Consider the following 21821-nt stretch of genomic DNA (forward strand, 5'->3'; position numbering starts at 1 on the left):
TTGCCCTATTCTCTCTCTCTTCTTGTTGACACCACAATGACACCTGAGCAATATTCACTTACTTTCACACACTGGTTGGTCAGTTGTGGTGGTGATTGGTGGAAAGCTCGCAGAGAGGGGAGAGGGGTTGGTTTACAAGTATACAAAATACTCTTCCTTTTATCCCAGTTAGAAAATAGTTCTGTCCTGGCTAGGAAATCCCTTGGCAATCTCACAGCTTCCGAGCAATGGCTTTGACCTCTTCAACTTAGCAAATTTCCTCGTGTATTTGACACTCAAGGTTGAAGACAATGAAATGAAAATCTATGTTTCCAGGCACATGAAAGAAAAATTACTAAAAGAGAAATGAATCTTCTCAAAACCTTCAACATACTGAAGCATAATTTTGAGACTTAACTCTCTATTGACTTGATTGTCTGATATGTGCTGGGTAAGGTCTGAACCCAAAAAGCATCGAGTAGAAGACGGTATTGATATTTATGTAGAGTGAGCTCACCTCACAGCATAGAAAGCAGATTGTAATGTACTGTCCCCTCACTGCCCTTTCTGGAAATAGCACGGGGGAATGTGGGAGGAATTATCCTGCACACGTAATGGTGTGTGCCCTTCTGACTTGTCCTTGTGTCAGTCCCACGTACACTGGGAATAAATAAATGCTAAAGGTGACATATCGGTCTCCTTTTCCTCAGTTGTGGTCCTGCCCTAAAGAGATGAATTCTGATTTCTCATTTGGTATTTATTGCATGGAAATACAATAGAGCTGAACTTTACAAGGAGTGAACATCCATCCCGATACCAATAGATATGGTGCTGTTTCAATGTGGAAGAAAAGATTTATTGTGATAATATCTTATGAGAATGAAACGAGCTTAAGTGGTACTACAATGTCCTCAGTCTGTCGACATCAAAAATTACCTGAGATTTAGGTGGTCCTGGATTCTCCTACTTTGCTCTGTAGTTTGTCAAAACCAACTATCAAAGCTTTTTATTGAATATGTTGGAAACTAATTTTTAAAAAATTTTAAGGCCCTGGCCGGTGTGGCTCAGTTGGCTGGGCATTGTCCCGTGCATGGAAAGGTCGCCATTTGATTCCCAGTCGGCGTATGTCCAGGTTGCGGGTTCAGTCCCTGGTCGGTGTGTGTGCAGGGGCAGCCGATCGACGTTTCCTCTCTCACATCGGTGTCTCTCTCCCCCCTCCTTTCCTCGTTCACTAAAGATCAATAAAAATATATTTAAAAAATAATTTTTAAGGATTCACTACTTTGCGACATTCTAATGTGTCTAGATTGGCATGTTTGTGTCACTCATGGTGCAAAACACATGCATATGGACAGACTTTACATTCCCCGTGGAAATATAGATGTTCCCGAGATTCGTATGAGGATACCCAGAAGCGGGACACGTGTCTAGCATGAACACAGACACATCAGATGAAGAAACTTGACTGGGGTGAAGGGCATATGACAGCCCTGCCCGCTCTCCCTGTGTGTGTGTTGTTGAAACAAGCAAACTGGGTCCTACGAAAGGTGCTCCTGGAAGGCCATAGGCCAGCTCGTCCTTGTTGCTGCAGAGGTTCCGGATGTACCACTGTGTGTATCAGTGGAGGGCCAACCACATGCCATCGACCCTTCTGGCGCCGGAGAGGCGGCAGTGAACATGCAGACGAACTTCCCGCCCGGTGCTGCTGACATTGAGCTGGGAGCAGGGAGGGCGCCAAGGAGGGAACTGGCAAGCGAAAGGAGTAATGTGTAGTGTGAGTGCCCTGTGCTCGGGGGAACGAAGCAGTCAGGAGGACGGGGAATCGGTGTCGGGGGAGGCTGGTGGTTATAAGCGAGGTGCTCAGAGCAGATGCAGGGGGGCGGCCTCTGAACAGCCCTGCAAGCCCCTCGGTTCCCTGAGGGATGGGTGCTCCAGGCGGCCCAGCCCGTGCGCAGAGCCCATGGAGAGAACGCACCTGGCACGTCCCAGGAACAGCTAGGGGAACACACCTACTGAAGTACATATTAGTGATGCGTTTCCTGAAGATTTCAGAGATCTTGCTTTAGTTTAGTTATGACTTTCTAGTATTAAATCACCTTTACATCAGAAGGTGGTTCTGAAAATTAGATCAGCATGTAATTAGAACAGCACTTGGCATGCAAGACACTCAATAAATGTTAAACAGTATTTTTAAAAAATGTTTTTATTGATTTCAGAGAGGAAGGCAGAGGGAGAGAGAGAGAGAAACATTGATGAGAGTCATTGATCGGCTGCCTCCTGCACGGCCCTGACTGGGGATCGAACTCACAACCCAGGCATGTGCCCTGACCGGGAATCGAACTGGCGACCTCCTGGTGCATGGATAATGCCCAACCAACTGAGCCACACTGGCCAAGCTAAACAGTATTTTTATTTGCTATTTAGAAATAAGAATGTGTAAATGTTGCCTGCTCTTTTTAGGGGTAATGTAACTATCCGAATACCCTTGGGCTTTCTGAATGCTACCTGTTTTAGAACCTCGACATAATTCTCTGTTTGCCATAAAGACTTCACTGATGACTATAACCTCTAGGGATCTCTCTCAGCCCAGATTTTTGTCTGCTCTCCACAATGTCACATCCAAGTATGCTGTGCTTTAATTGTACCTCACATAGTTTACACTGTGGTTTCTGGAAGACTTTCTCTCTGGCAGCATCTGCAGTCGTGCTGGGCATGGAACAGGAGGAGTTCCTGTCTGGAGTCTGGAGAAGCATCCTCTCTCCCTCAGCGTTGTTTAAAGTTGGCCACGACTTGAAAGCCTCCACACAAACACGCTGCAGAGTTGGCAGGTTCCCGTCCCACCCTCCTTCCTCAAGCTGGGAACCACTAAGCCTTGGACAGGGAGACGTAGCTGGGAATTCCTCTCTGCAACACCTTCACTGAGAGCTATTAGCATGATGTGCCATTATTTCCCTTGGACTGGATTTTGTCAGGAATTCAGCAGCAAGTGCTCCACGAGTGGCAAATGATTGAGACAGGGAGTGTTGGGCAAGAATCTGGTGTGAAAATTGGTAACTGAAAATAGGCTGCAGTGTGTGACTGGCCCAGAATCATTTCTAAGAGCTACCAACGCTTAAAATATTGATCAGTTTTGCCATCCAGGAATGAGATCACTGTTGAGTGGGAAAGTGATTACCTGGAGAAAGCAGGCAGCTGGAAAGGCAGAGAGCACTCGAAGGTTCTTGCAAAATGAAACCAGGCCCTGTTAAAAATGTAAAATGCTGGGCTCTGCCCCAGACCTGCTAACTCAGAATCTTGATGGGGGCCCTGGACTCTTCGGTTTTTACAAGCATTCCCCAAGCGACTCTGCAGATGGTCTTCCAACCATGCACTGAGAAACGCTGGCTTCAGGGGATAGGTGAGGCAACTGAACCAGCAAAACCCACTGGGGCTTTAGGAGGGCTGTCTCAGCTAAAGAAATGAAAGCAAAGGGCCCAAAGCAGAGGCAAACCAATTACTTACAGTTTAAGGCCAATCCTGGGGCCAGTCACTTGCTAGCCATTGCTCCCAATCCCTAATACCATAATCATACTGTAACAGGACTCAAGTAGAAACTATATAGTAATTCAAACAGGAATAAAATGAAGAATTATTAACTATAATATGGAATTACCTACAGGGGAAAAGGAAAACTCTAAAAATATGGAAATAGTAGGTAGAGTGAGCAGCCACTTAAAAGTACCTCTAGGTTGGTCTACTGTAGGTCGAGGCAGAACACAAAGGCAGGCACAAATCTGGAAGCACTCTCACCTGTCAGGAAGCCGTATTTTTTAAGTCATCTGCTCCAGGTGAGGGTTTCACAGGGTTTTCAAGCAAAGGACAACTAGTCTCCTGAGACACAGGAAAGCAAGGGAGGCTCAGGGTGACCTGGGTGTGCAAGATTGCTTCTTTCATCTGGGTCCAAGCAGATGTCCCTATTTCAAGTTCTGGGACCTCATTCCTTCCCAATCAATGCCTTAACTGCACAAGAGAAACTTAACATGGCTGTAAATTCAACTAACATTGAAATTCAGCCCATAGAGAGTTGCCAAGCATGGCTGGCCACCACGCATCGAGAAGCCAGCTAAGAGCTGCACACTGGAATCAGGAAGAGCCCTTTCCTCCTCTAATGTCCCTCCAGCACCCTCTACTAATGCAGCTAACACCAGCCATGAAAAGGAGAAATGTTCCAGTACTGGGAGCAGGGCAGTGAAGGATGGGTTTGGAGCTGAGAATCAGTGAGTGATAATTGGCAACACACCCCCACCTTCATTTCCTCTCCATGGTCTCTGCCCCCTTGTTTATGGAAAAACAAATCCTGCAGATAGAAATGAGGGAACCCAGGATGCCCAGCTGCATCAAGATCATCATTTTAATACTGTATATTCACACGCATCTAGGATGATCAACAGTTTGCCCTGGATTGTCCCAGCTTTAGCACTTACAAACTCCTGCGTCCTGGAAAACCCCTCTGTCTCAGACAAACTAGGACAATTTGCCACCCTACATGTGCCCGAACGGTTTTCAAATGTTTCGTGTATCAGAATCACCTTGGGCACTTGATAAAAATAGGGTCTTTATGGCGATTCTGTTAAGGATGCAGTTATTTTGGATGCAAGCTGGCTATGTTTTGATTTTTGAGAAGTGTTCTCCTTGGAGAGCACCACTTCTAGGGACTCCTCAACAGACTTCGTTGTTACTGTTCCAAAACCATGAAGGTTGAAAAAGAAAGAAATTACGTTCTATGGAAGATACAGCCAAGGTTCCTGAGCCAGAAACAGACACTGACAAATTACTAGTTGTTGGGGGTGGGGTATAAACATTGTAGTCTGACCTTTCAGTTCACTTTTCTCTCTTTTCAGTTCCAGGATAAATCATTTTCCCTTCCATGTCACAAGGTACAAGGAATAATGGATGCTGTGAAAATTAGGTTTGATAGTAGCAATAATATACGTACATAGATCGGGTTCCTACAGGGAAGTAGTATATAATATGGGGCTTACTTGACTTTTATAGTGACTATGCTTTGGTAGATCTTATAGAATAACTTGCACAAAGTAGTTAATTTTGTGCTACTTCTGCTATTTTCACACTATAAGATACAGGGTTTCACCTGGCCACTTTAAAGATATTTCTCAAGAGCTCAGATGAGGCTGACAGTCTTAACATTTGAGTTCCTACTGTGTACCAGTCATCGTGCTAAACTATTTAAATGCATTCTCTCACTTAATCGTTCAAACGGGAGGTATGCCCATTTGATACAGAAACGGAATCCTGGCCCTAGATTACACACACAGTAAATGGTGGCGTCTGGGCTGAAACTTAGGCCTTTTCCCTCAATCCAAAGCTGCTTAGCACTGGAGAGCCAGGGAGCGAAAGGCGCGGCCCCGCCCCGTCGGGTGACTGACTGGGGTGCGCGCAGCCCGCGGCGGAGCCCGAGGGGGTGCATCCCGCTCCGCGCTCTCGGGATACAATTCAAATGTTTTCGCCTAGCACCTGCTTCCCCAACTCCCTAGCTGTGCGGAAAAAGATGTCCAGCTGGAGGGGGTGGCGGGGAGGAAACACGTCTTCAGTCCCACCTTCGCCATACCCCGGCTCCTCGCTGGGATCCCCCTAACCCGCAGACCCTGCGCTCCCCCCCCAAACCCGGCCCTCCCTTCCGCACCTTCAGATAGCGGCCCTCGGGAAGCCGGGAACGCGGAGCAGCCCGGACTGCAGGAGCTGGCGCCGGAAGCGGCGGCGGCACGTGACGTAAGAGGAAGTGCCCGACGCCACGGCCTGTGATTGGGCGTTGCTGGAGTCGGTGCTATGGTCTTAAGGTTCCCCCTGAGCGCGGGCGGCGCGGCCGGTCCGGGCAGAGGGTTGCTTTCCTGCGCCGAGCGGGTGTGAACCCGCGCGCCCCCGGCGGGGCGGCCGGCAGGTGTACCGGTGGGTGCTCGGGCTGGTGGTGTGGGGACCGCCCCTGAGGGTCCTTCCCAGGCGACCTCCGGGACCATCCCGAGCGTCCTGGAAGAGAAGGACCCAAAGCAGGGCAGTTGTTAACCCTTGTTGGGCACCAGGCGCTCTCGCCGGTGGGGGACCGCAGGGCCCCTGCTCGTCGCCCAGCCGCGGCGCGCTCGAGCTCTGTCCGGGTAGAGAATCCGGGGGTGGCCGGTGGAGTTAATAGTTTCGGGAACGTCACAGATTCAGTAGGTCTGGGTTGAAGCCCTGGAATCTGTATTTTCAACAGCTGTCCCCTGACACGTACTAACGTATCGCCGCCCCGGGAGCAGGAGAGCCTGAACTATGGCGAATTGTGTTAGACTTGTAAGGCCTCAGTTGAGAGAGCACGTCAAGCGAGGGCTTCCTCTACGCGCCGCGTGGGACCAGAGAGCCGGTGTTGATTCTGCCGTTAACTCTTTTGGGGAAGATGGCAGCCACCATCATCTCCCCACTTATTAAATGAGGAGAATTACCTACTTATTACGTGGGGAATTTGTTAAACATACAGATTTCTGGGCCCACTGAATCAGAAAGTGGTGGTGGGCTGCGGGGGGGTGGGGGGTGGAGGCTGGTAATTGGTAGGCTAAACAATCTATGAAAATAACTGTTAACCTTTGAGAACCTGAGATGAGAAACTTTTTTAGATAGACGCATAAAGAAAAGGATCATAGTTTCAAAACACAAGGCCCGAAACCTCCCTGTTTTGGGTAGCTCTGCATGCTCCTGTATTTGCTGTGAACTGAAAATTTATTGATAAAAATGTCAAATTAGTATTACATTACTGACCATTATGAGGTGAATTCTTCAGTTAGCTGAAGATTGTAACTTAATAAAATCTGAATGTTAATATATCTGCTGTTGACTTCTTGAGTGACTTTGTGTGAAGCACTTAACCTTATGGTCGTCATACATATCTCCTACAAGCTTATTACACCTGTATCCATCCCAAAGTAGATCTTCTGAGGCCGTGGATTTTTTTTTTTAATGTTTATTGATTTTTAGAGAGAGAAACACTCCTCTGTTGCCTCCCATATGTGCCCTCACCGGGGATCAGGCCTGCAACCTAGGTATGTGCCCTGACCGAGAATCAAACCCAAATCCTTTTGGTGTATGGGATGACACTCCAGCCAACTGAGCCACCTAGCCAGGGCAAGGCCATGGATGTCTTTAATAAACTTGCAGGGAAGTTTGATGCAGCCCATGATAATAGGATATGAAAATGTTCTTGGAAAGCGAGTCTTAGCCTATTTCTCAGTTTCCATGTAGGTAGACTATTATAGTTTCCTTAAGTTCTGCTGTTGGGGACTAATAAGAGTAATAATCCTAGTTTTAGAGTTTCTTAACATGCACTTTTTTGTGAATTAAGTGAAAGTACTATAATAAGATTACAAAAGGTAAACCTTAACGCCAGCAGCCCTAAGTGACGTAGTAGACTCCTTGATTAGATGTTGTGATGGCAGAAGCTGATTTTATATAGAAGCTCTGGTTGCTGTTGAGCAGCCTCTTCTGCCTGAAAGAGTTATAATTACTGCTGTAGAAGTACAAGTTCTCACAACCCCAACTAAAAACATGTTGGTTTGTTTTTTAAACAGATAACCATTGTGTGGTTCCTATCAGGAATGGAATCTTCTGCAAGCTAAGAGCAGAAGCCTTTTTGGTCAACATGGAGGACAAAAGACGACGAGCCCGAGTGCAGGGAGCCTGGGCTGGCTCTGCCAAGAGCCAGGCGGTTGCTCAGCCAGGCAAGAACTTGTGGGGATCCTGTGGATGTGGACAACTACCAGCCTCTTTTCCTTATATCCCTTTGGTTTATAGCGGACTCCCATTTCGATGTTGAAGAATTATTTAAAATGTGGCTAGTATTTTCTCGGAATTTGTTGATGATGATCTAAGGGTTGATCTTTAGTGTTCCTCCTGTTTAGTCACTCCGCTCAGACCTTTCAGTGTGTGTGTTGAGGTCTTCAATAGACTTTACTAATTAATTTGTAGATGTCGTAGAGGTCATCTCTAAGTGGATTTCATTGGTCCTTGCTCTGTAGAAGGTGATGAGAGCAGACTTTCCCCTGGCTTGAGCCCGTTTTCTCTCTTATTTCAGCCAACACTGCCAAGAGCCATCTCCACCAGAGCCCTGGTCAGACCTGGACAAACAAGGCGTATCATGTGTCAGACAAACAGTTTGTCTTCAAAGAACCCCAGCAGGTAAATTCTTGCTTCTCCTTCAATAGTATAAAAGTTTATAAAAGTTATAGTCTCATAGTAGACACTCAGATAAGTAGTGACAGAATAATTTCACTAATGAAAGGAGAGTTAAAGGACTATAAAAATAATGAAATGTAGAATATCCTTTGTAGAGTATCAAATGTCTGAGGATCCTTTGTAGTCTGCCCCTAAATTGTGGGCATATATAATTCCCATTCTTTTTGGCACAGAGGTTATTCCGTTCTAGAGCTTTCATTGGTTATCTAAGTTCTGACATTCCTAACACCATGCTGTCTTCAGTGCTAGTATAGCAAATATCTCTGAAATTGGATGGAAATTTCAGCAACTACAGTGCTTGATATTTTAGCTTTTTTTCAATGGGGAGAAATGCAAGAAGTAGTGAAGATTCACTGTTTTTAATAATATGGGGAAAAGAGCTAAATATCAGTCATATGCTGTAGCAGCAGTTTTCACCTTTTTCATCTCACGGCACATGTAAGCTAATTACTAAAATTCTTTAGCACACCTAAAAGTATATATTTTTGTCCATCTTACCAAAAAAAAAAAAAAAAGAGGTATAAAGTAATTACCCTTTTTGCTCCAATGTGATTTTTTAAAGAATCGGGTGCCTATACTTGTATATAAGGATTTCTGGTACCAAGAATTAACCAATCAGACACAACCTTATTATGTGACGTGACCAATAAGATGCAACTCTATTATATGACCTATATATTTATGGTTCAAGACAGGACATTCACACCGGATGGCTGTTGTTGTGTTGGCTCTTGTCATTGTTTTATTTGACAATTTAAGGGAAAAGAGGCCAGTGCCCCTGACTAAATAGTCAAGTATTGCATGTTTTAAAAATCCTTATGGCACACCGGTTGAAAATTGCTGTGCTATAGTAATGATTTTTTTAAAAAATATATCTTTATTGATATCAGAGAGAGGAAGGGGGAGGAGAGAGAGAGAAAACATCAATGATGAGAGAGAGCCATTGATCATCTGCCTCTTGCACGTCCCTGACTGGGGATCGAGCCCGCAACCCAGACATGTGGCCTAACTGGGAGTCTCCTGGATCCTAGGTCAATGCTCAACCGCTGAACCACACCCGGTGGGGCTATAGTAATGATCTTATAAATAATGATTAAAACCCTTTACTTCATAGAATAGCATCTGTTTTTAAAAATGTGCAAAGGTTTTTCCAGAACTGCTGGCTGTTAAGAAAATGGATTGATTCCAATTGCATCATCTTTTATTGCTCGCTAGTAACTATAAAGTAGCTCAAAGAAAAGCAGAAACAAGGTTTTCTGGTAGGATAGTAAGAGCTTGGAATAAAAAAGGATAGTTTTAAACCTGATTTACTTTGACCAGAATGAGAAGATATTATACTCCTGCAAGTCAACCTCCCTGAGGGTGAGGAGCGATTCCAGAGTAAGATCTGCCTGTTTCCTTGCAGGTGGTACGCAGCGTCCCGAACCCACAAGTGATCGAGTAAGTGATTTGCCACCTTGCTGTAACTGTTGCCCACACTGACATGGAGAGCCTGGGGTCTTTCCCTCATCCCTTTTTTTCCGTCTGGAAGAGAGACAGCTCAGTTAATGTCTTAATTTTAGGCTGGGATATTCCTGTCTCAGATGTCTTTAAACTTCGTCTTTTGAGAAGCCTTTCTGAATTTACTGATGGTGTGGAAAATGCAACAAGATATCTGTATGTTAACCTCTGGCTCTAGTGTAGATTTTCTGACCCTGCTTCACTAATATATCTGCAAATCGGAAGCTAAAATATATCCTAGGTTAAGACGGGGGCGCGGGGGGGATTTTTCTGAGTCATTGAAACATGGCTCTTTGAGAAGCCTTTAGGTACCATTTTAGTAGACGACCTTACAGTCCATTTCTTAAAACCACATAATTGTTTCAGAGCAAGTAAATGATAGTAACTAACATTCCATTAATCTATGTCTAAAATGTTCTTTTCAAAAATCGTTGAAAGATGCTTTGACTCCTCTTTACCTGCTCTTCAGTTTCTATCTGATGCACATAAATTGTCAGTAGAAAGCATCCTTTTATTTGAGCAGTTTAACATTATGCTTTGTTACTGCTCATGAGCAGTCTGGTAAGCTGTTTGGCTGTTAAAGGTTGACTTGTATATCAGAAATATTTAAAACTAACACAAATGTCATCATACTTTCAGAAAGGGTATATTGTTGTGGCCATGCCACCAATTAGCTATGTAACTAGTCCTTAGATAAGTTATTGCTATCTCCCTGGGCTTTAGTTTTTTTTGTCTGTAGTATTAAGTGTTTCGACTACTTAGTCACTTAAGTCCCAGTCTAGTAGATATAACAGACGTTGATTGTTTTACAAAAACCAGTGTGATGTAGCCTCCATTGGTGATAAAGAGAATAAACAAAACCATGAAACCTGTTACAAGGTACAGATGGGACATTCAGGCTGAAAAATGGGCAATTGTGAGTTTGTAAGTCAGAGGCAAAATGACAGAACTAATTCCCACTTGACCCTAGGTCTTGTTAATTTTCGTTATCTGTAGTCAGCTATGTTGGATTTTTTAATAGAAATGTGGCTCACATTTGAAGTGAGCCAGCTTCCAAATGTGGCCCAAAATATACCACGTTGAAAGATTATATTCACACTCTGGGAAGCTTTATAGAAAAGTGATAAATATTGTATGTATGACAGTAGTTCTGCCTACATTTTGGCTCAGAGGTGCATACACATCTACCTAAGAGCCAGCTCAGAGATCTTGAGCTACTATATACTATACTAACTCACATGGAAGAGGGCAGTGTGAAAACTGTCCCCTATATTATCCTCTGTAACTTTGAGAAGGATCTGCCGCAGTCATCTTTGATAGAGGCTTCTATCCAACCATGTCACTTCTCTTACATGGATCTCGCCACCCTGCACATCTGCAACAGTTTGTACTTTTGCACAGTTGATTAAATTCATTTAGCTTTTATTGCTCAACTACTATGTCCTCAGTACTGGGAAACAGAGTAATAACCCATTTCTTGCCCCTCAGTCACCCACAGTGTAGTAAATGAAACAGACATGATCAGGTAAGTTGTAATTCTGTGTATCGTGAAACAATAGATTTGTATATAAGGTCTTGTGGTAACACAGAGGATGAGATGTAAACATTTGGGTGAATTAAAGGTCAGGAAGGTGATACTGAGCTGAGATTTTTTTTTTTTAAGTTTGCGTTAAATGACAACTCTTTTTTTTTTTTTTTCTCAGAGACAGGAAGGGAGAGGGAGAGAGATAGAAACATCAGTGATAAGTGAGTCATTGACTGGCTGCCTCCTGCACTCCCCCCCCCCCCCCCCCCCCCCCGGGGATCGAGCCTGCAACTCAGGCATGTGCCCTGACCGGGAATCGAACCACAGTCTCCTGGATCATAGGTCGATGCTCAACTGCTGAGCCAAGCCAGCCAGGCATGAGCTGAGATTTTGAAGGATGAATTAGAAGTTTCTACTAGACCAAAGCTGGGATGGGTTGGTTTGGGGTGTTGGATGGTGGGGAGGTATCCCAGCATGGAGCAAAGCACAGGATTAGAAACGTCGTGTAGTCAGGAGAGTCCAAGCAGTAATTGTTGCTGGAGGTGGATGAGGCGGTCGAGCTGTCAGGAGGTGGAGCTAGGTCAAGGGGACCTTAAATGCAATGCTGAAAAGTTGGTGGGGAGCCTTTGAAGGACTTCGATCAGAGGAACCTCATTAGACGTGTATCTCAAAGCAGCAGATGCTCAGAGCCCTTGCTACCTGTTAAATGCTCATCCCTATTCCAGAGTCTCCGAAGGTGTGCTCTGTTTGGCACCCCTTTGTATGATAGATTCCTGGAGTATACTAGCCTAAATTATGGGTGAAATAGAAAGGGGTAGGATCATAGTTTATTATTTTATCAACAGTCTTCATCTCTGTGGTCTGATCCTCTCAGAATTCTATGTCCAATGCCATTAACGAGGTACTGCCATCTTGCCCCTTATCTCACTTGCCCTCACTTGCCCTCATTGTTAAATGACTTTGGTGAGCCAGGACTTAGGGAATCTAAAGGACAGCCCTTCCACTGGGTGGAGTGTATTGTTTTGTATGATACTAACAAGTCTGTGTTCTTTGTTTCTTTAGTAAAGAGGGTGTATATGAAATCAGCCTGTCACCAACAGGCATATCTAGGTAAGTGACATTCATCAATGCACAAGTATACTAATTGTTACTCTAAAATAACAAGGCATTTAAAACAAGTATATCAGAACTTACATATCTAAATGAATTGCTTAGAAGAAGTCTCTGTAACTCCTCAGTGGCACTGCCATTGTTAAACCCTTTTTGGAACCTCCCTTTTAAAGCAAGTTTAAGAGTCGCACAAGGAAACCAGTTGCATTACTTTGGTCACATCTCATTGTTAACCAGGTATGGCTTAAAGTGAGCTTTGGCTCTTTCAAAATATCAAGTGCATCTTCAAAGAGTAAAGTTCATGAGAATGTTCCAAGGGCTTTCAGAACATTTCTTAAGAAGGATTTCCAACGTGATTTTGAACTAACTGAGCATTGCTGAAATAAGTGTACAGGTATATTCAATGAGAGAAAGAACCCTCTTTTGGATATTTTAATTTTAATACAATCATAAATGATTGTTTCCCCTACAATCGGCATAGTCTCAGAAGACTACCAATTGTTCAGATAACACAGGGCCAGGCTTATTTTACTTTTCACAGTGACCCTCTGAGGTGGATATGAACTTCATGTTACAGATGACAACTGAGGTTCAGAGGTTAAATAACTTAACGAAGGTTTCAGAGCTAAGCAGTGCTGAGCAATATTTGAATGATGACTGTAAGAACCCTCATGAATTCCTTTCTCCTTCATGCTTCTTTTATTTGTCTTAACAAGAAAGGAGTTTATTGTACATCCTGACCTGGGCATCATGACCTGGGTGATGTTAGGCTCTGCTTACTGTGGGAGGTGTGGTAAGATGATTTCATCTCCCCATGAGAAGGAGGCATTGTCCGGATTAATGTACTCTGCTAACAGAGTCTGTAACCCATCTTTTCTGTGTTGTTTAGTTACTAATGGTTCTTTCTGCTTCAAGGGTGCGTTTGTATCCTGGCTTTGTTGACTTAAAAGAAGCCGACTGGGTATTGGAACAGCTCTGTCAGGGTGTTCCCTGGAAACAGAGGACCGGCATCAGAGAGGGTAAGTGGATCTCTGAGGTTGCAGTCACCACCTGCCTCCCTTTCTGGAGTGTTTTCTAACACTGTTGCATCTTTTTACCACAACCAGTCCTAGAGACTCAAAACCTAACTCAGACCCCAAAGGTGAGTAGAAATTAGCCAGTCAAAGAAAGGGGTCAGAAGAAATAACAGGTGGTACTCAGAGAGAACATGGCAGGAGAATGGGGTGGGAGGTCAGGGAACCAGAGGAGTTTGGATTGAACTCCGGTTGACATACTTACCCCCTTTGTCCCCTACCTTTATTATATCAAGTGGTTCCAGTTTCCCTCTTTCTTCATAGAAACTTCCAGGGCTTTCTTTGTTTTTCTGATTCTACTTGGCATATTTTTTTTTGCAATCCTTCTTACCAGCTTTTTAGTCTCTTTTTTGTTTCGCTAGAAGAATTCAGTCTCCTGTAGCTTCAGCATCTGTATTCTCCTGAGTTTACAAAAATTACCTGACCCGGAACCTGCTCTGTGGTCGTCCACAAGCAGTAGTACCTGTTGTACCAGAGGTGGCCACTGAGGGGCGTCTATGCTCTAGCATACGATGCCTTTCTGGCAAATCAAGTGAACTTGAAATCTTCTCTTAAGAGAGGTGAAGTCTACTGGCTTCATTTGTGACTCAGACAGCAGAATAAGAGTCAGTTTTTTCTCCTGACTCCCAGCAGTTTCTATAGCAGGGCTTTTGGTGACAGACTTGGCTTTTATTACTCACTCTGTTATTCAAAGTAATTGTTAATTTTAAGCAAATTACAGTAAAGTGATTTTCTAATCCTTGGTTTTCTGATCTGTAAAATGGAGCTAATAATAATACTTATAAGGTTGTGATCATTAAATGAGATAATGCATCATAAGTACTTAACAGAATGCCTGGCACATAGTAAGCCTTCAGTGAACGTTAGTTGCTTTTATTATTATTGTTCTTATTGTAGTGGTTGATATCAGTTATGGGGGAAAACAGATTTATGGATAACTCCCTCTCTAAATAAATTGGACATAAAAAAATTCTGACTAAAACCAGCTACATGCTGTAGTTGGTCAGAGCACTTTCTTCATTCAGAATCAAAGGGGCTTATACAGTGGTGGCTCATGGGTAAAGGGTCTGTTGGGTTTCTTGTATGGATTTTGGTGCCACAGATTCCTACCTACAAAGGTTCAGACTCGGTGTCCTGCTTTTTAGACCCTCCTTTCCTCTTGTTGACGCCTTCACTCTTGTTTATGTCATAACTGACACAAATAAGCCACATTCTCACCTTGAGCCTTTGCTCATACTGTTTCTGCCAGTGTCCCTTCTCATCTCCTTCCTTCTAGCTCTTACCCATTCTCCTCTTGAAATTGCATGTCCTCTGTGAAGGTGGAGCCTGAGTCAGAGCCCATCCTTGCGCTTCCTTTGTATTTCTCACAGCTTTTTGCACACTGCACGGCATAGTGGTTGGCACTCAGTAGGTACACCTTAAATAGCATTAAACCATTTCAAAGGCCCTGTATTTTCTTTCTCAGATGTAACTTACCAGCAGCCAAGACTCACAGCATGGTATGGAGAACTTCCTTACACTTACTCCAGAATCACTATGGAACCAAATCCTCACGTATGTTGGAACATTGCTGTTGTATTATGTGGTTTTATAGACTAAGTACATAAAATATAAATGTAGAGTGCTATAAAATAACAAAACACCTTACAGAGCTGCATGATGGTTCCCAGTTCAGAAAACCCTCTGGGTTCAAACACTGAGTCTTTGTGCCCACCATCATTGATGGGCTTTTGATCCATAGATGAGAAAAACTGGAACTAAAGTACACTGGAATCAGACTCCCCAATTTCAGGAAAATGAACCATTTCTTCTCATCTCCCCCTTCCACAAACACTTCTGGCTGTAGCCCTCTGTGCATACCCTGGTACACATTTGCTGTGGGGCCAGAGTCCATGTGACTGGCCAGCAGCTCAGAACATCTCTTCATTTTTCAGGATCTTTTGCCATTTGTGGAGAACACTGGTATTTTTCTTGTTGACTTTGTGTTTCTTCTATGGCTGCACTCCTTAGACTTCAACTTATCATTGCTTTGGCTGGTTTCTAAAAATTTCCATGACAGTAGACAAAGAGATGCTAGTGTATAAATTAAGCTAGTCCAGAGGATGGAGTTAAGGTCCAAGAAATAGCTCCCTGTTTAGTCCCTGGAATGTTGCCTTTGGCAGATAATGTTGTGCTTTATGGAAAGAGACTTTGAAGAAAATGGAGTTTTGCTTACAGCATTGGGATAAACAGAAATGTGACATGACACACTTCAGAGCTTCTAATAATTTATAATTATAAACTTCCACTGTGCTAAAATGTTTGTGGATAAAACATTGACTCGAAATACACGGCTTTTTTACGTAAGGAGAGAGCTCTGGGCTTTGTTTCTAGGCTGCATTTAAAAGGTGTTCCAAAGAGGTATTGAGACCTTGATATTTAAGGTTGGTTTGGAAACATGAAGATAATTGAATTAGGCCAATCCCACATAGACTGCTGGCATGTTTCTGTCAGAGTTAACTTACGTTTTGTCACCAGCCATAGCAGAGAAGCTGAGGATTAAGCAGGCTGTGGGAAGAAGTTCTCCATCCTCGTTAACCCTCAGAGCAGGATTTCTCCGCCACAGCGGTGCTCATTTGAGGCTGGATAATTCTTTGTTGTTGGGGCTGTCCTGTGTATTGTAGAATGTGTAGCAGTTAATCTGACTTCTGCTCATTAGATGCCAGAAGCACCCCTCACCGAGTCGTGACAACCAAAAATGACTCCAGACATCGTCAAACATCTGCTGAAGGCCAAAACTGCCCCTGATTGAGAACCACTGCTTTATAATAAACATAAGGCACAAAGGTCTGCTGTGTAGAGTGGACTTTTATGCTTGGAGGACATTTTGACAACTATTAAAGAGAATTTCTTTTAATGACAATCCTTTTATTATAATGTAAGTAATATGTGTTTACTATTGAAAATTTAGAAACTGCAGATAAGCCTGAAGAATACAATAATTCTTCCCGCTGATGTTTTGGTTCCAGTTCTTTTATTTTAGGCAAATATATGTAGAGAATAAAAATATATTATGTATACTACATTTCTCTTTTTAAATTTAAATTTCATTTTTAAGTTACAGTTTACATTCAGTATTACTTATTTTGTATTAGTTTCAGGTGTACAGCGTTGTGGTTAGACTATCATATACTTTACAAAGATATACCCCAATATTTCAACTATCCACCTGGCACCATACATTGTCATTACAATATTATTGGCTATATATCCTTTGCTGTACCTTGCATCCCTGGGACTGTTTTGTGACTACCAATTTGTAGTTCTTAATCCTTTCACCTTTTTCACTCAGTCCCCCAACCCCCCTCCCCTCTGGCAACCATTAGTCTTTTCTCTATTTTGTATCTGTGTGTCTGCTTTTCTTTTGTTTGTTGTTTAGTTTGTTCTCTAGATTCCACATGTAAGTGAAATCATACGGTATTTGTCCTTCTCTGACTGACTTATTTCACTGAGCATAATACCCTCTAGGTCCATCAGTGCTATTGCAAATGGTAAGATTTCATTCTTTTTAAAAAAATTGATTTTAGAAAAGGAAAGGAGAAAGAGAGAAGAAGGGAGAGAGAGAGAGAAACATCAATTTTTTGTTCCACTTATTTATACATTCATTGGTTGTTTCTTGTATGTGCCCTGGCTGGGGATCAAATTCACAACCTTGGCATATCAGGATGACGCTCCAACCAACTGAACAACCCGGCCAGTGCAATTTCATTTTTTATAGCCAAGTAAAATTTCTTTGTGTATATATACCACAACTTTTTTATCCACCTGTCTGTTGATGGGCACTTGGGTTCCTTCCATATCTTGGCTGTTGTAAATAATGCTTCAATGAACATAGGGGTGCAGATATTCTTTCAGATGAGCGTTTCGGGTTTGTTTGCATATATTCCCAGAAGTGGAATCACTGGGTCATAAGGCAGCTCCATTGTTCAGTTTTTGAGGCACCTCCACAGTTTTCCACAGTGACGGCACCAGCAGCACATAAGGGCTTCCTTTCTCCACATCCTCACCAGCACTTGTTGTTTGTTGATGTATTCATGGCAGCCATTCTGACGGGTGAGGTGATAGCTCATGGTAGTTTTAATTTGCATTTCTCTGATGATTAGTAATGTAGAGCATCTTTTCTTATGTCTGTTGGCCATCTGTATGTCCTCTTTGGAGAAGTGTCTATTCAGGTCGTCTCCCCATGTTTTAATTGGATTGTTTATTTTATTTTTAGGTGTTGAGTTATACGAGTTCTTTTTCAGTTGTGGGTATTAACCCCTTATCAGATGTATCATTGATGAATGTCTTCTTCCATTCAGTATGTTGTCTTTTCATTTTGTTGATGATTTCCTTCGCTGTGTAAGACTTTTCCCCATTTGTTTATTTTTTTCTTTTTTTCCCTTGCCTGAGGAGATATTAGAAAAAATATTGCTACGAGAGGTATCTGAGACTTTACTGCCTATGTTTTCTTCCAGTGTTATGATTTCATGTCTTATATTTAAGTCTTTATTCCATTTTGAGTTTATTCTTGTATATGGTGTAAGAAGGTGGTCCAGTTTTATTTTTTGCATGTAATTTCCCAATTTCCCCAACACCATTATTGAATAGACTGTCTTTCCCCCAATGTATACTACATTTCACTTGACGATATCAGTAACATGTTTTAGTATCGTTAATTATTCTCTTACAGCGTCATATTTCGTAGCTGCCTAGTATTCCATATTTGATGTATACCATGCTTCAATGAAGGAAGCCTCTTTTGTTGGATGCTAAGGTTGTCATTGAGAATTCTTTCATTTGAATCTGTCTAGCTCATAATCTTGTCTCTGTTTCTGTTAGATTTGTTTACTTAGCATCTGGAACAAAGGACACACCCCTTTCTCAGGTTTTGTCCTCCCCAGGGGCATGTTTTCATTGGTTTTAGAGAAAGGAGAAGGGGGAGAAGCATCGATGTTCAAGCGAGACACCGGTCGGTTGCCTGCTGTATGCATTCCGACCGGGGAACAAACCCGCAACTTAGGTACGTCCCTGTGAATCGAACCCACGGCCTCTCGGTGTGTGGGACAGTGCTCCAATTAACTAAGCCACCTGGCCAGGACACTTCTCAGATTTTTTAACGGGGACTCACTAAGGTGCATATATGTGTGTATTGGAAACACTTGTTTAATTTCAACAGTAAAAATAAATTTAAAAAAAATTATTATCTCAGGCTTAATATCGCACAGCACAGGAGGAGATTCAATCAGGTTATTAAACTTCTTTTAGTCTTTGTTCAAGCTAAATCTTATATGAACCCAGTATATGAAAATAGAAGTGTGTGTGGACTGGCTGGGAGTCCCATCCACTTGACCTCTCCTTTCCCCTATGGCAATCCCAGAGGCACCTCTGCAGTACCTAGGATGCTAAAAAACACTGTGTGAAACCCACTGTATGGGCCCTTTTACTTCTGTGATTCATATTTTCTCAGACTCTTTTCCTCAAATGTCTTTTAAGGATAGAATGTCTTCACTAAACAGTGAGATGACGCTGAATTTTAAATTAGACATTCAGTTTTGAGGGATCTGTATATAGAGTATTGGTTGGAGAGTCTAAATTAATCCTTTAGTTCATTATCCCCTTTTTTTTCCTTTTCTCCTTACTTCACCACCAAAAATAACCAGGAAAAAAATACATAGCCACTTAGAAACATAATGCAAACCTGGTGTTATCACAGTGCTCAGTCCTTAAGCAAGCAGGGAAGTGCTAATTTGCTTCTCAGTCACATTGCAGAAAAGCTTTCTTCCTCCTTTATGTTCTGGTGGGGTTTTTTGTTTGTTTTTTGCCGAATGTAATTCTAGCATCTGATCTTTATCTCTATGAAGTTAAGCTTAAAAGCTATAAAATAAATAGGAAGTACAGCTTGCTAGCATTATTATGGAATTTTACTTTGAAAGGTATTCTCTTGAACATAGGGTAGTTTAATAATATTTCTATTTTATTGATCTAAGTTTTGTTTTTATCGCTGTTTTTGTTTTTTTTAAATCCGCTGGTTAGAATGTAATGCTAATATTCATAACAAGGAATGCCAGCTTTTATCATGGTTTCCCTATCACAGGAAAGCTGAATGATTCCCGCACATGATTCCCTGGCAGTTCTACCTGCCAGTAGCCATGAGATATACTTAATAATAATACTGTGCTTTCCTTTGCTGAACATTCATTCCTTCACTACCAAACCTAGAGCATGGACTTTGAAGGGGTTCTCTAATGTATCAGTTCTTAAAGCATAGTCTGTGGACCGTGGAGCGGGGGCCATGAAGTCCTTTTTGGAAATCCACAAGCTCAAACTATTTTTATTATAATACTAAGACTGGATGACATTTTTACTGTGTTGAGTTTGCAGTGATGGTGGATAAAAAAGTAATGGTGGATAAAACTTAGTTCGATTCAGGCATTGTCATTAAACTGTACTGGTAACCATTGTATTCTTCATATTTGTGCACTTTCAGTTTTTAAAAAAATGCTGGTTTCCTTTAAAAACATTCCTTGATGAAGCAGTAAACATTAGTTTTATTAAATCTCAGTCTTTTAGTACATATCTTTTTAATAGTTTGAGGAAATGGAAGGTATGTGTAAAGCATCCTGATACAGGCTGAGTATGTTGGTTGTCGAGAAAAACACGTGTGATTGTGTAAGCTGTACGCTGAACTGGCTACTTTGTCATGGACCATTTTTTCCTTGGAAGAACAACTGGCAGACAAACTATAGTTATTCACACTTGAGTATTTGGCAGACATATTCTCAAAAATGAATGAAGTGTTACTTCAAGGATTTATAACTAATGATAAAGGTTGAGTGTTCAAGCAAAAATTAGAATTTTGGAAAAACTTATAACTGCTACCTTGAACCTGACCTCTTCCCATTACTTTGCCTTTTCTGATGGGATCTGTGATAATGGATGTGATTTTTTTGATGCTGAACAATGAAATGTGTTAATAGTTAAAAGATCTGCATAACTCAGTAAACTAATATTTTCCAGATAACCAATGCTTGATGTTATAGGACTATACAGGATTAAAAGATCCATTCAAAATGCAAGATGGACCAGTGGATTTAAATATAACAGAATATGAAAAGTTTGTTCATACAGTTTTAGATTCCACATTGCAACTAACCTTGAAGAAATCAGTACTTGTTGAGTTTTGGTGTACTATCAAATAATATCTGTAATTATTTGAAAAGCCTATAAAAGGCTCTCTTTTCTAACTACATATCCGTGTGAAGGCAGTTTTCTTCACATCAACAAAAACTGCTGTAGCACATTGAATGTAGAAGCAGATCAGTCTGCTCTTCTCACCAATTGTTTGTATTAGAAAACATTGTTATTTTTATTTATTTATTTATTTATTTATTTAAAATATATCTTTATTGATTTCAGAGAGAGGAAAGGAGAGGGGGAGAGAGAGATAGAAACATCAATGATGAGAGAGTCATTGATCGAGCCCACAACCCAGGCACGTGCCCTTACCAGGAATCGAACCCTGATCGCCTGGATCCTAGGTCGATGCTCACCCGCTGAGCCACGCCCAGCCAGGCTTGTTATTTTTTTAAATGAATTAACCAATAGCTTAAATTTTTTTCAGCTTTAATTTTTAATATGGCAAATCTCATAGCTGTAACCCATATAAACAGAAGTTCTATGGGGTCTTCAATAGGTTTTGATAGTAACCACCGTCATAAAGGAAGCTCTGTAAAGCACTTGAGATTTCTTGGAATAAAGACATAGAATTTTAACAAGAATCAATACAAGCTATGCTGCTTGTAGCTCCAAAGTATAACCTGAGGTCAGGGGTCATAGCTCCCTGTAGTATAGACAGTGGTTTCTAAATTAGAAACTACATAAATGAACTTGGTGCTCGGGAGGCAGGGCTGTGGATCTGTTTAAATCTCTAGTTCGCGCCCAGCCAGGCATGGCTCAGCGGTTGAGCGTCGACCTAGGATCCAGGCGATCAGGGTTCGATTCCTGGTCAGGGCACATGCCCAGGTTGTGGGCTGCAGCCAATCAATGACTGTCTCATCATTGATGTTTCTGTCTCTCTCTCTCCCTCTCCCTTCCTCTCTCTCTGAAATCAATAAAGATATATTTAAAAATAATAATAATAATAAAAATCTCTAGTTCGCAGACCCTAGTACACTTATCAAGACCATATCATGATTTCATCCTGTAGAAAGGAACATTTTTTCCTGTTAGATTATGTTTTTAGGAAGCTAGCCCCTCTGGAAATATTAAGTATCTTTTTTTAAAACAGCAATTCTGCTGTTTACAATAAAATAGGAATAAAATGAACAGAGGACCACCCAGCAAAAAAGTTGTTGCAC

At 42.1% G+C, this 21821-nt stretch overlaps 1 protein-coding gene across 2 annotated transcripts in view; it reads left to right on the top strand.

The window, feature by feature from the left end:
• Nucleotides 1-5776: 5776 nt before the first annotated feature.
• ALKBH3 (alkB homolog 3, alpha-ketoglutarate dependent dioxygenase) overlaps nucleotides 5777-21821 on the top strand; it is a 31905-nt gene continuing 15860 nt past the window's right edge. Inside the window, exons 1-7 of one of the 2 annotated variants that reach the window (XM_081154840.1) lie at nucleotides 5777-5925; nucleotides 7572-7721; nucleotides 8075-8178; nucleotides 9641-9675; nucleotides 12323-12370; nucleotides 13286-13389; nucleotides 14909-14997. In XM_081154840.1, the coding sequence (XP_081010966.1) occupies nucleotides 7643-7721; nucleotides 8075-8178; nucleotides 9641-9675; nucleotides 12323-12370; nucleotides 13286-13389; nucleotides 14909-14997 (459 nt within the window). In that variant the 5' untranslated portion in view covers nucleotides 5777-5925; nucleotides 7572-7642. Of the gene's footprint in view, nucleotides 6186-7571; nucleotides 7722-8074; nucleotides 8179-9640; nucleotides 9676-12322; nucleotides 12371-13285; nucleotides 13390-14908; nucleotides 14998-21821 lie in introns of both variants that reach the window. The other variant, XM_081154841.1, reaches the window with a different exon arrangement.

This window comes from Miniopterus schreibersii (assembly GCF_964146895.1).
Source record: "Miniopterus schreibersii genome assembly, chromosome: 12".
In the NCBI taxonomy this organism is placed as follows: domain Eukaryota; kingdom Metazoa; phylum Chordata; class Mammalia; order Chiroptera; family Miniopteridae; genus Miniopterus; species Miniopterus schreibersii.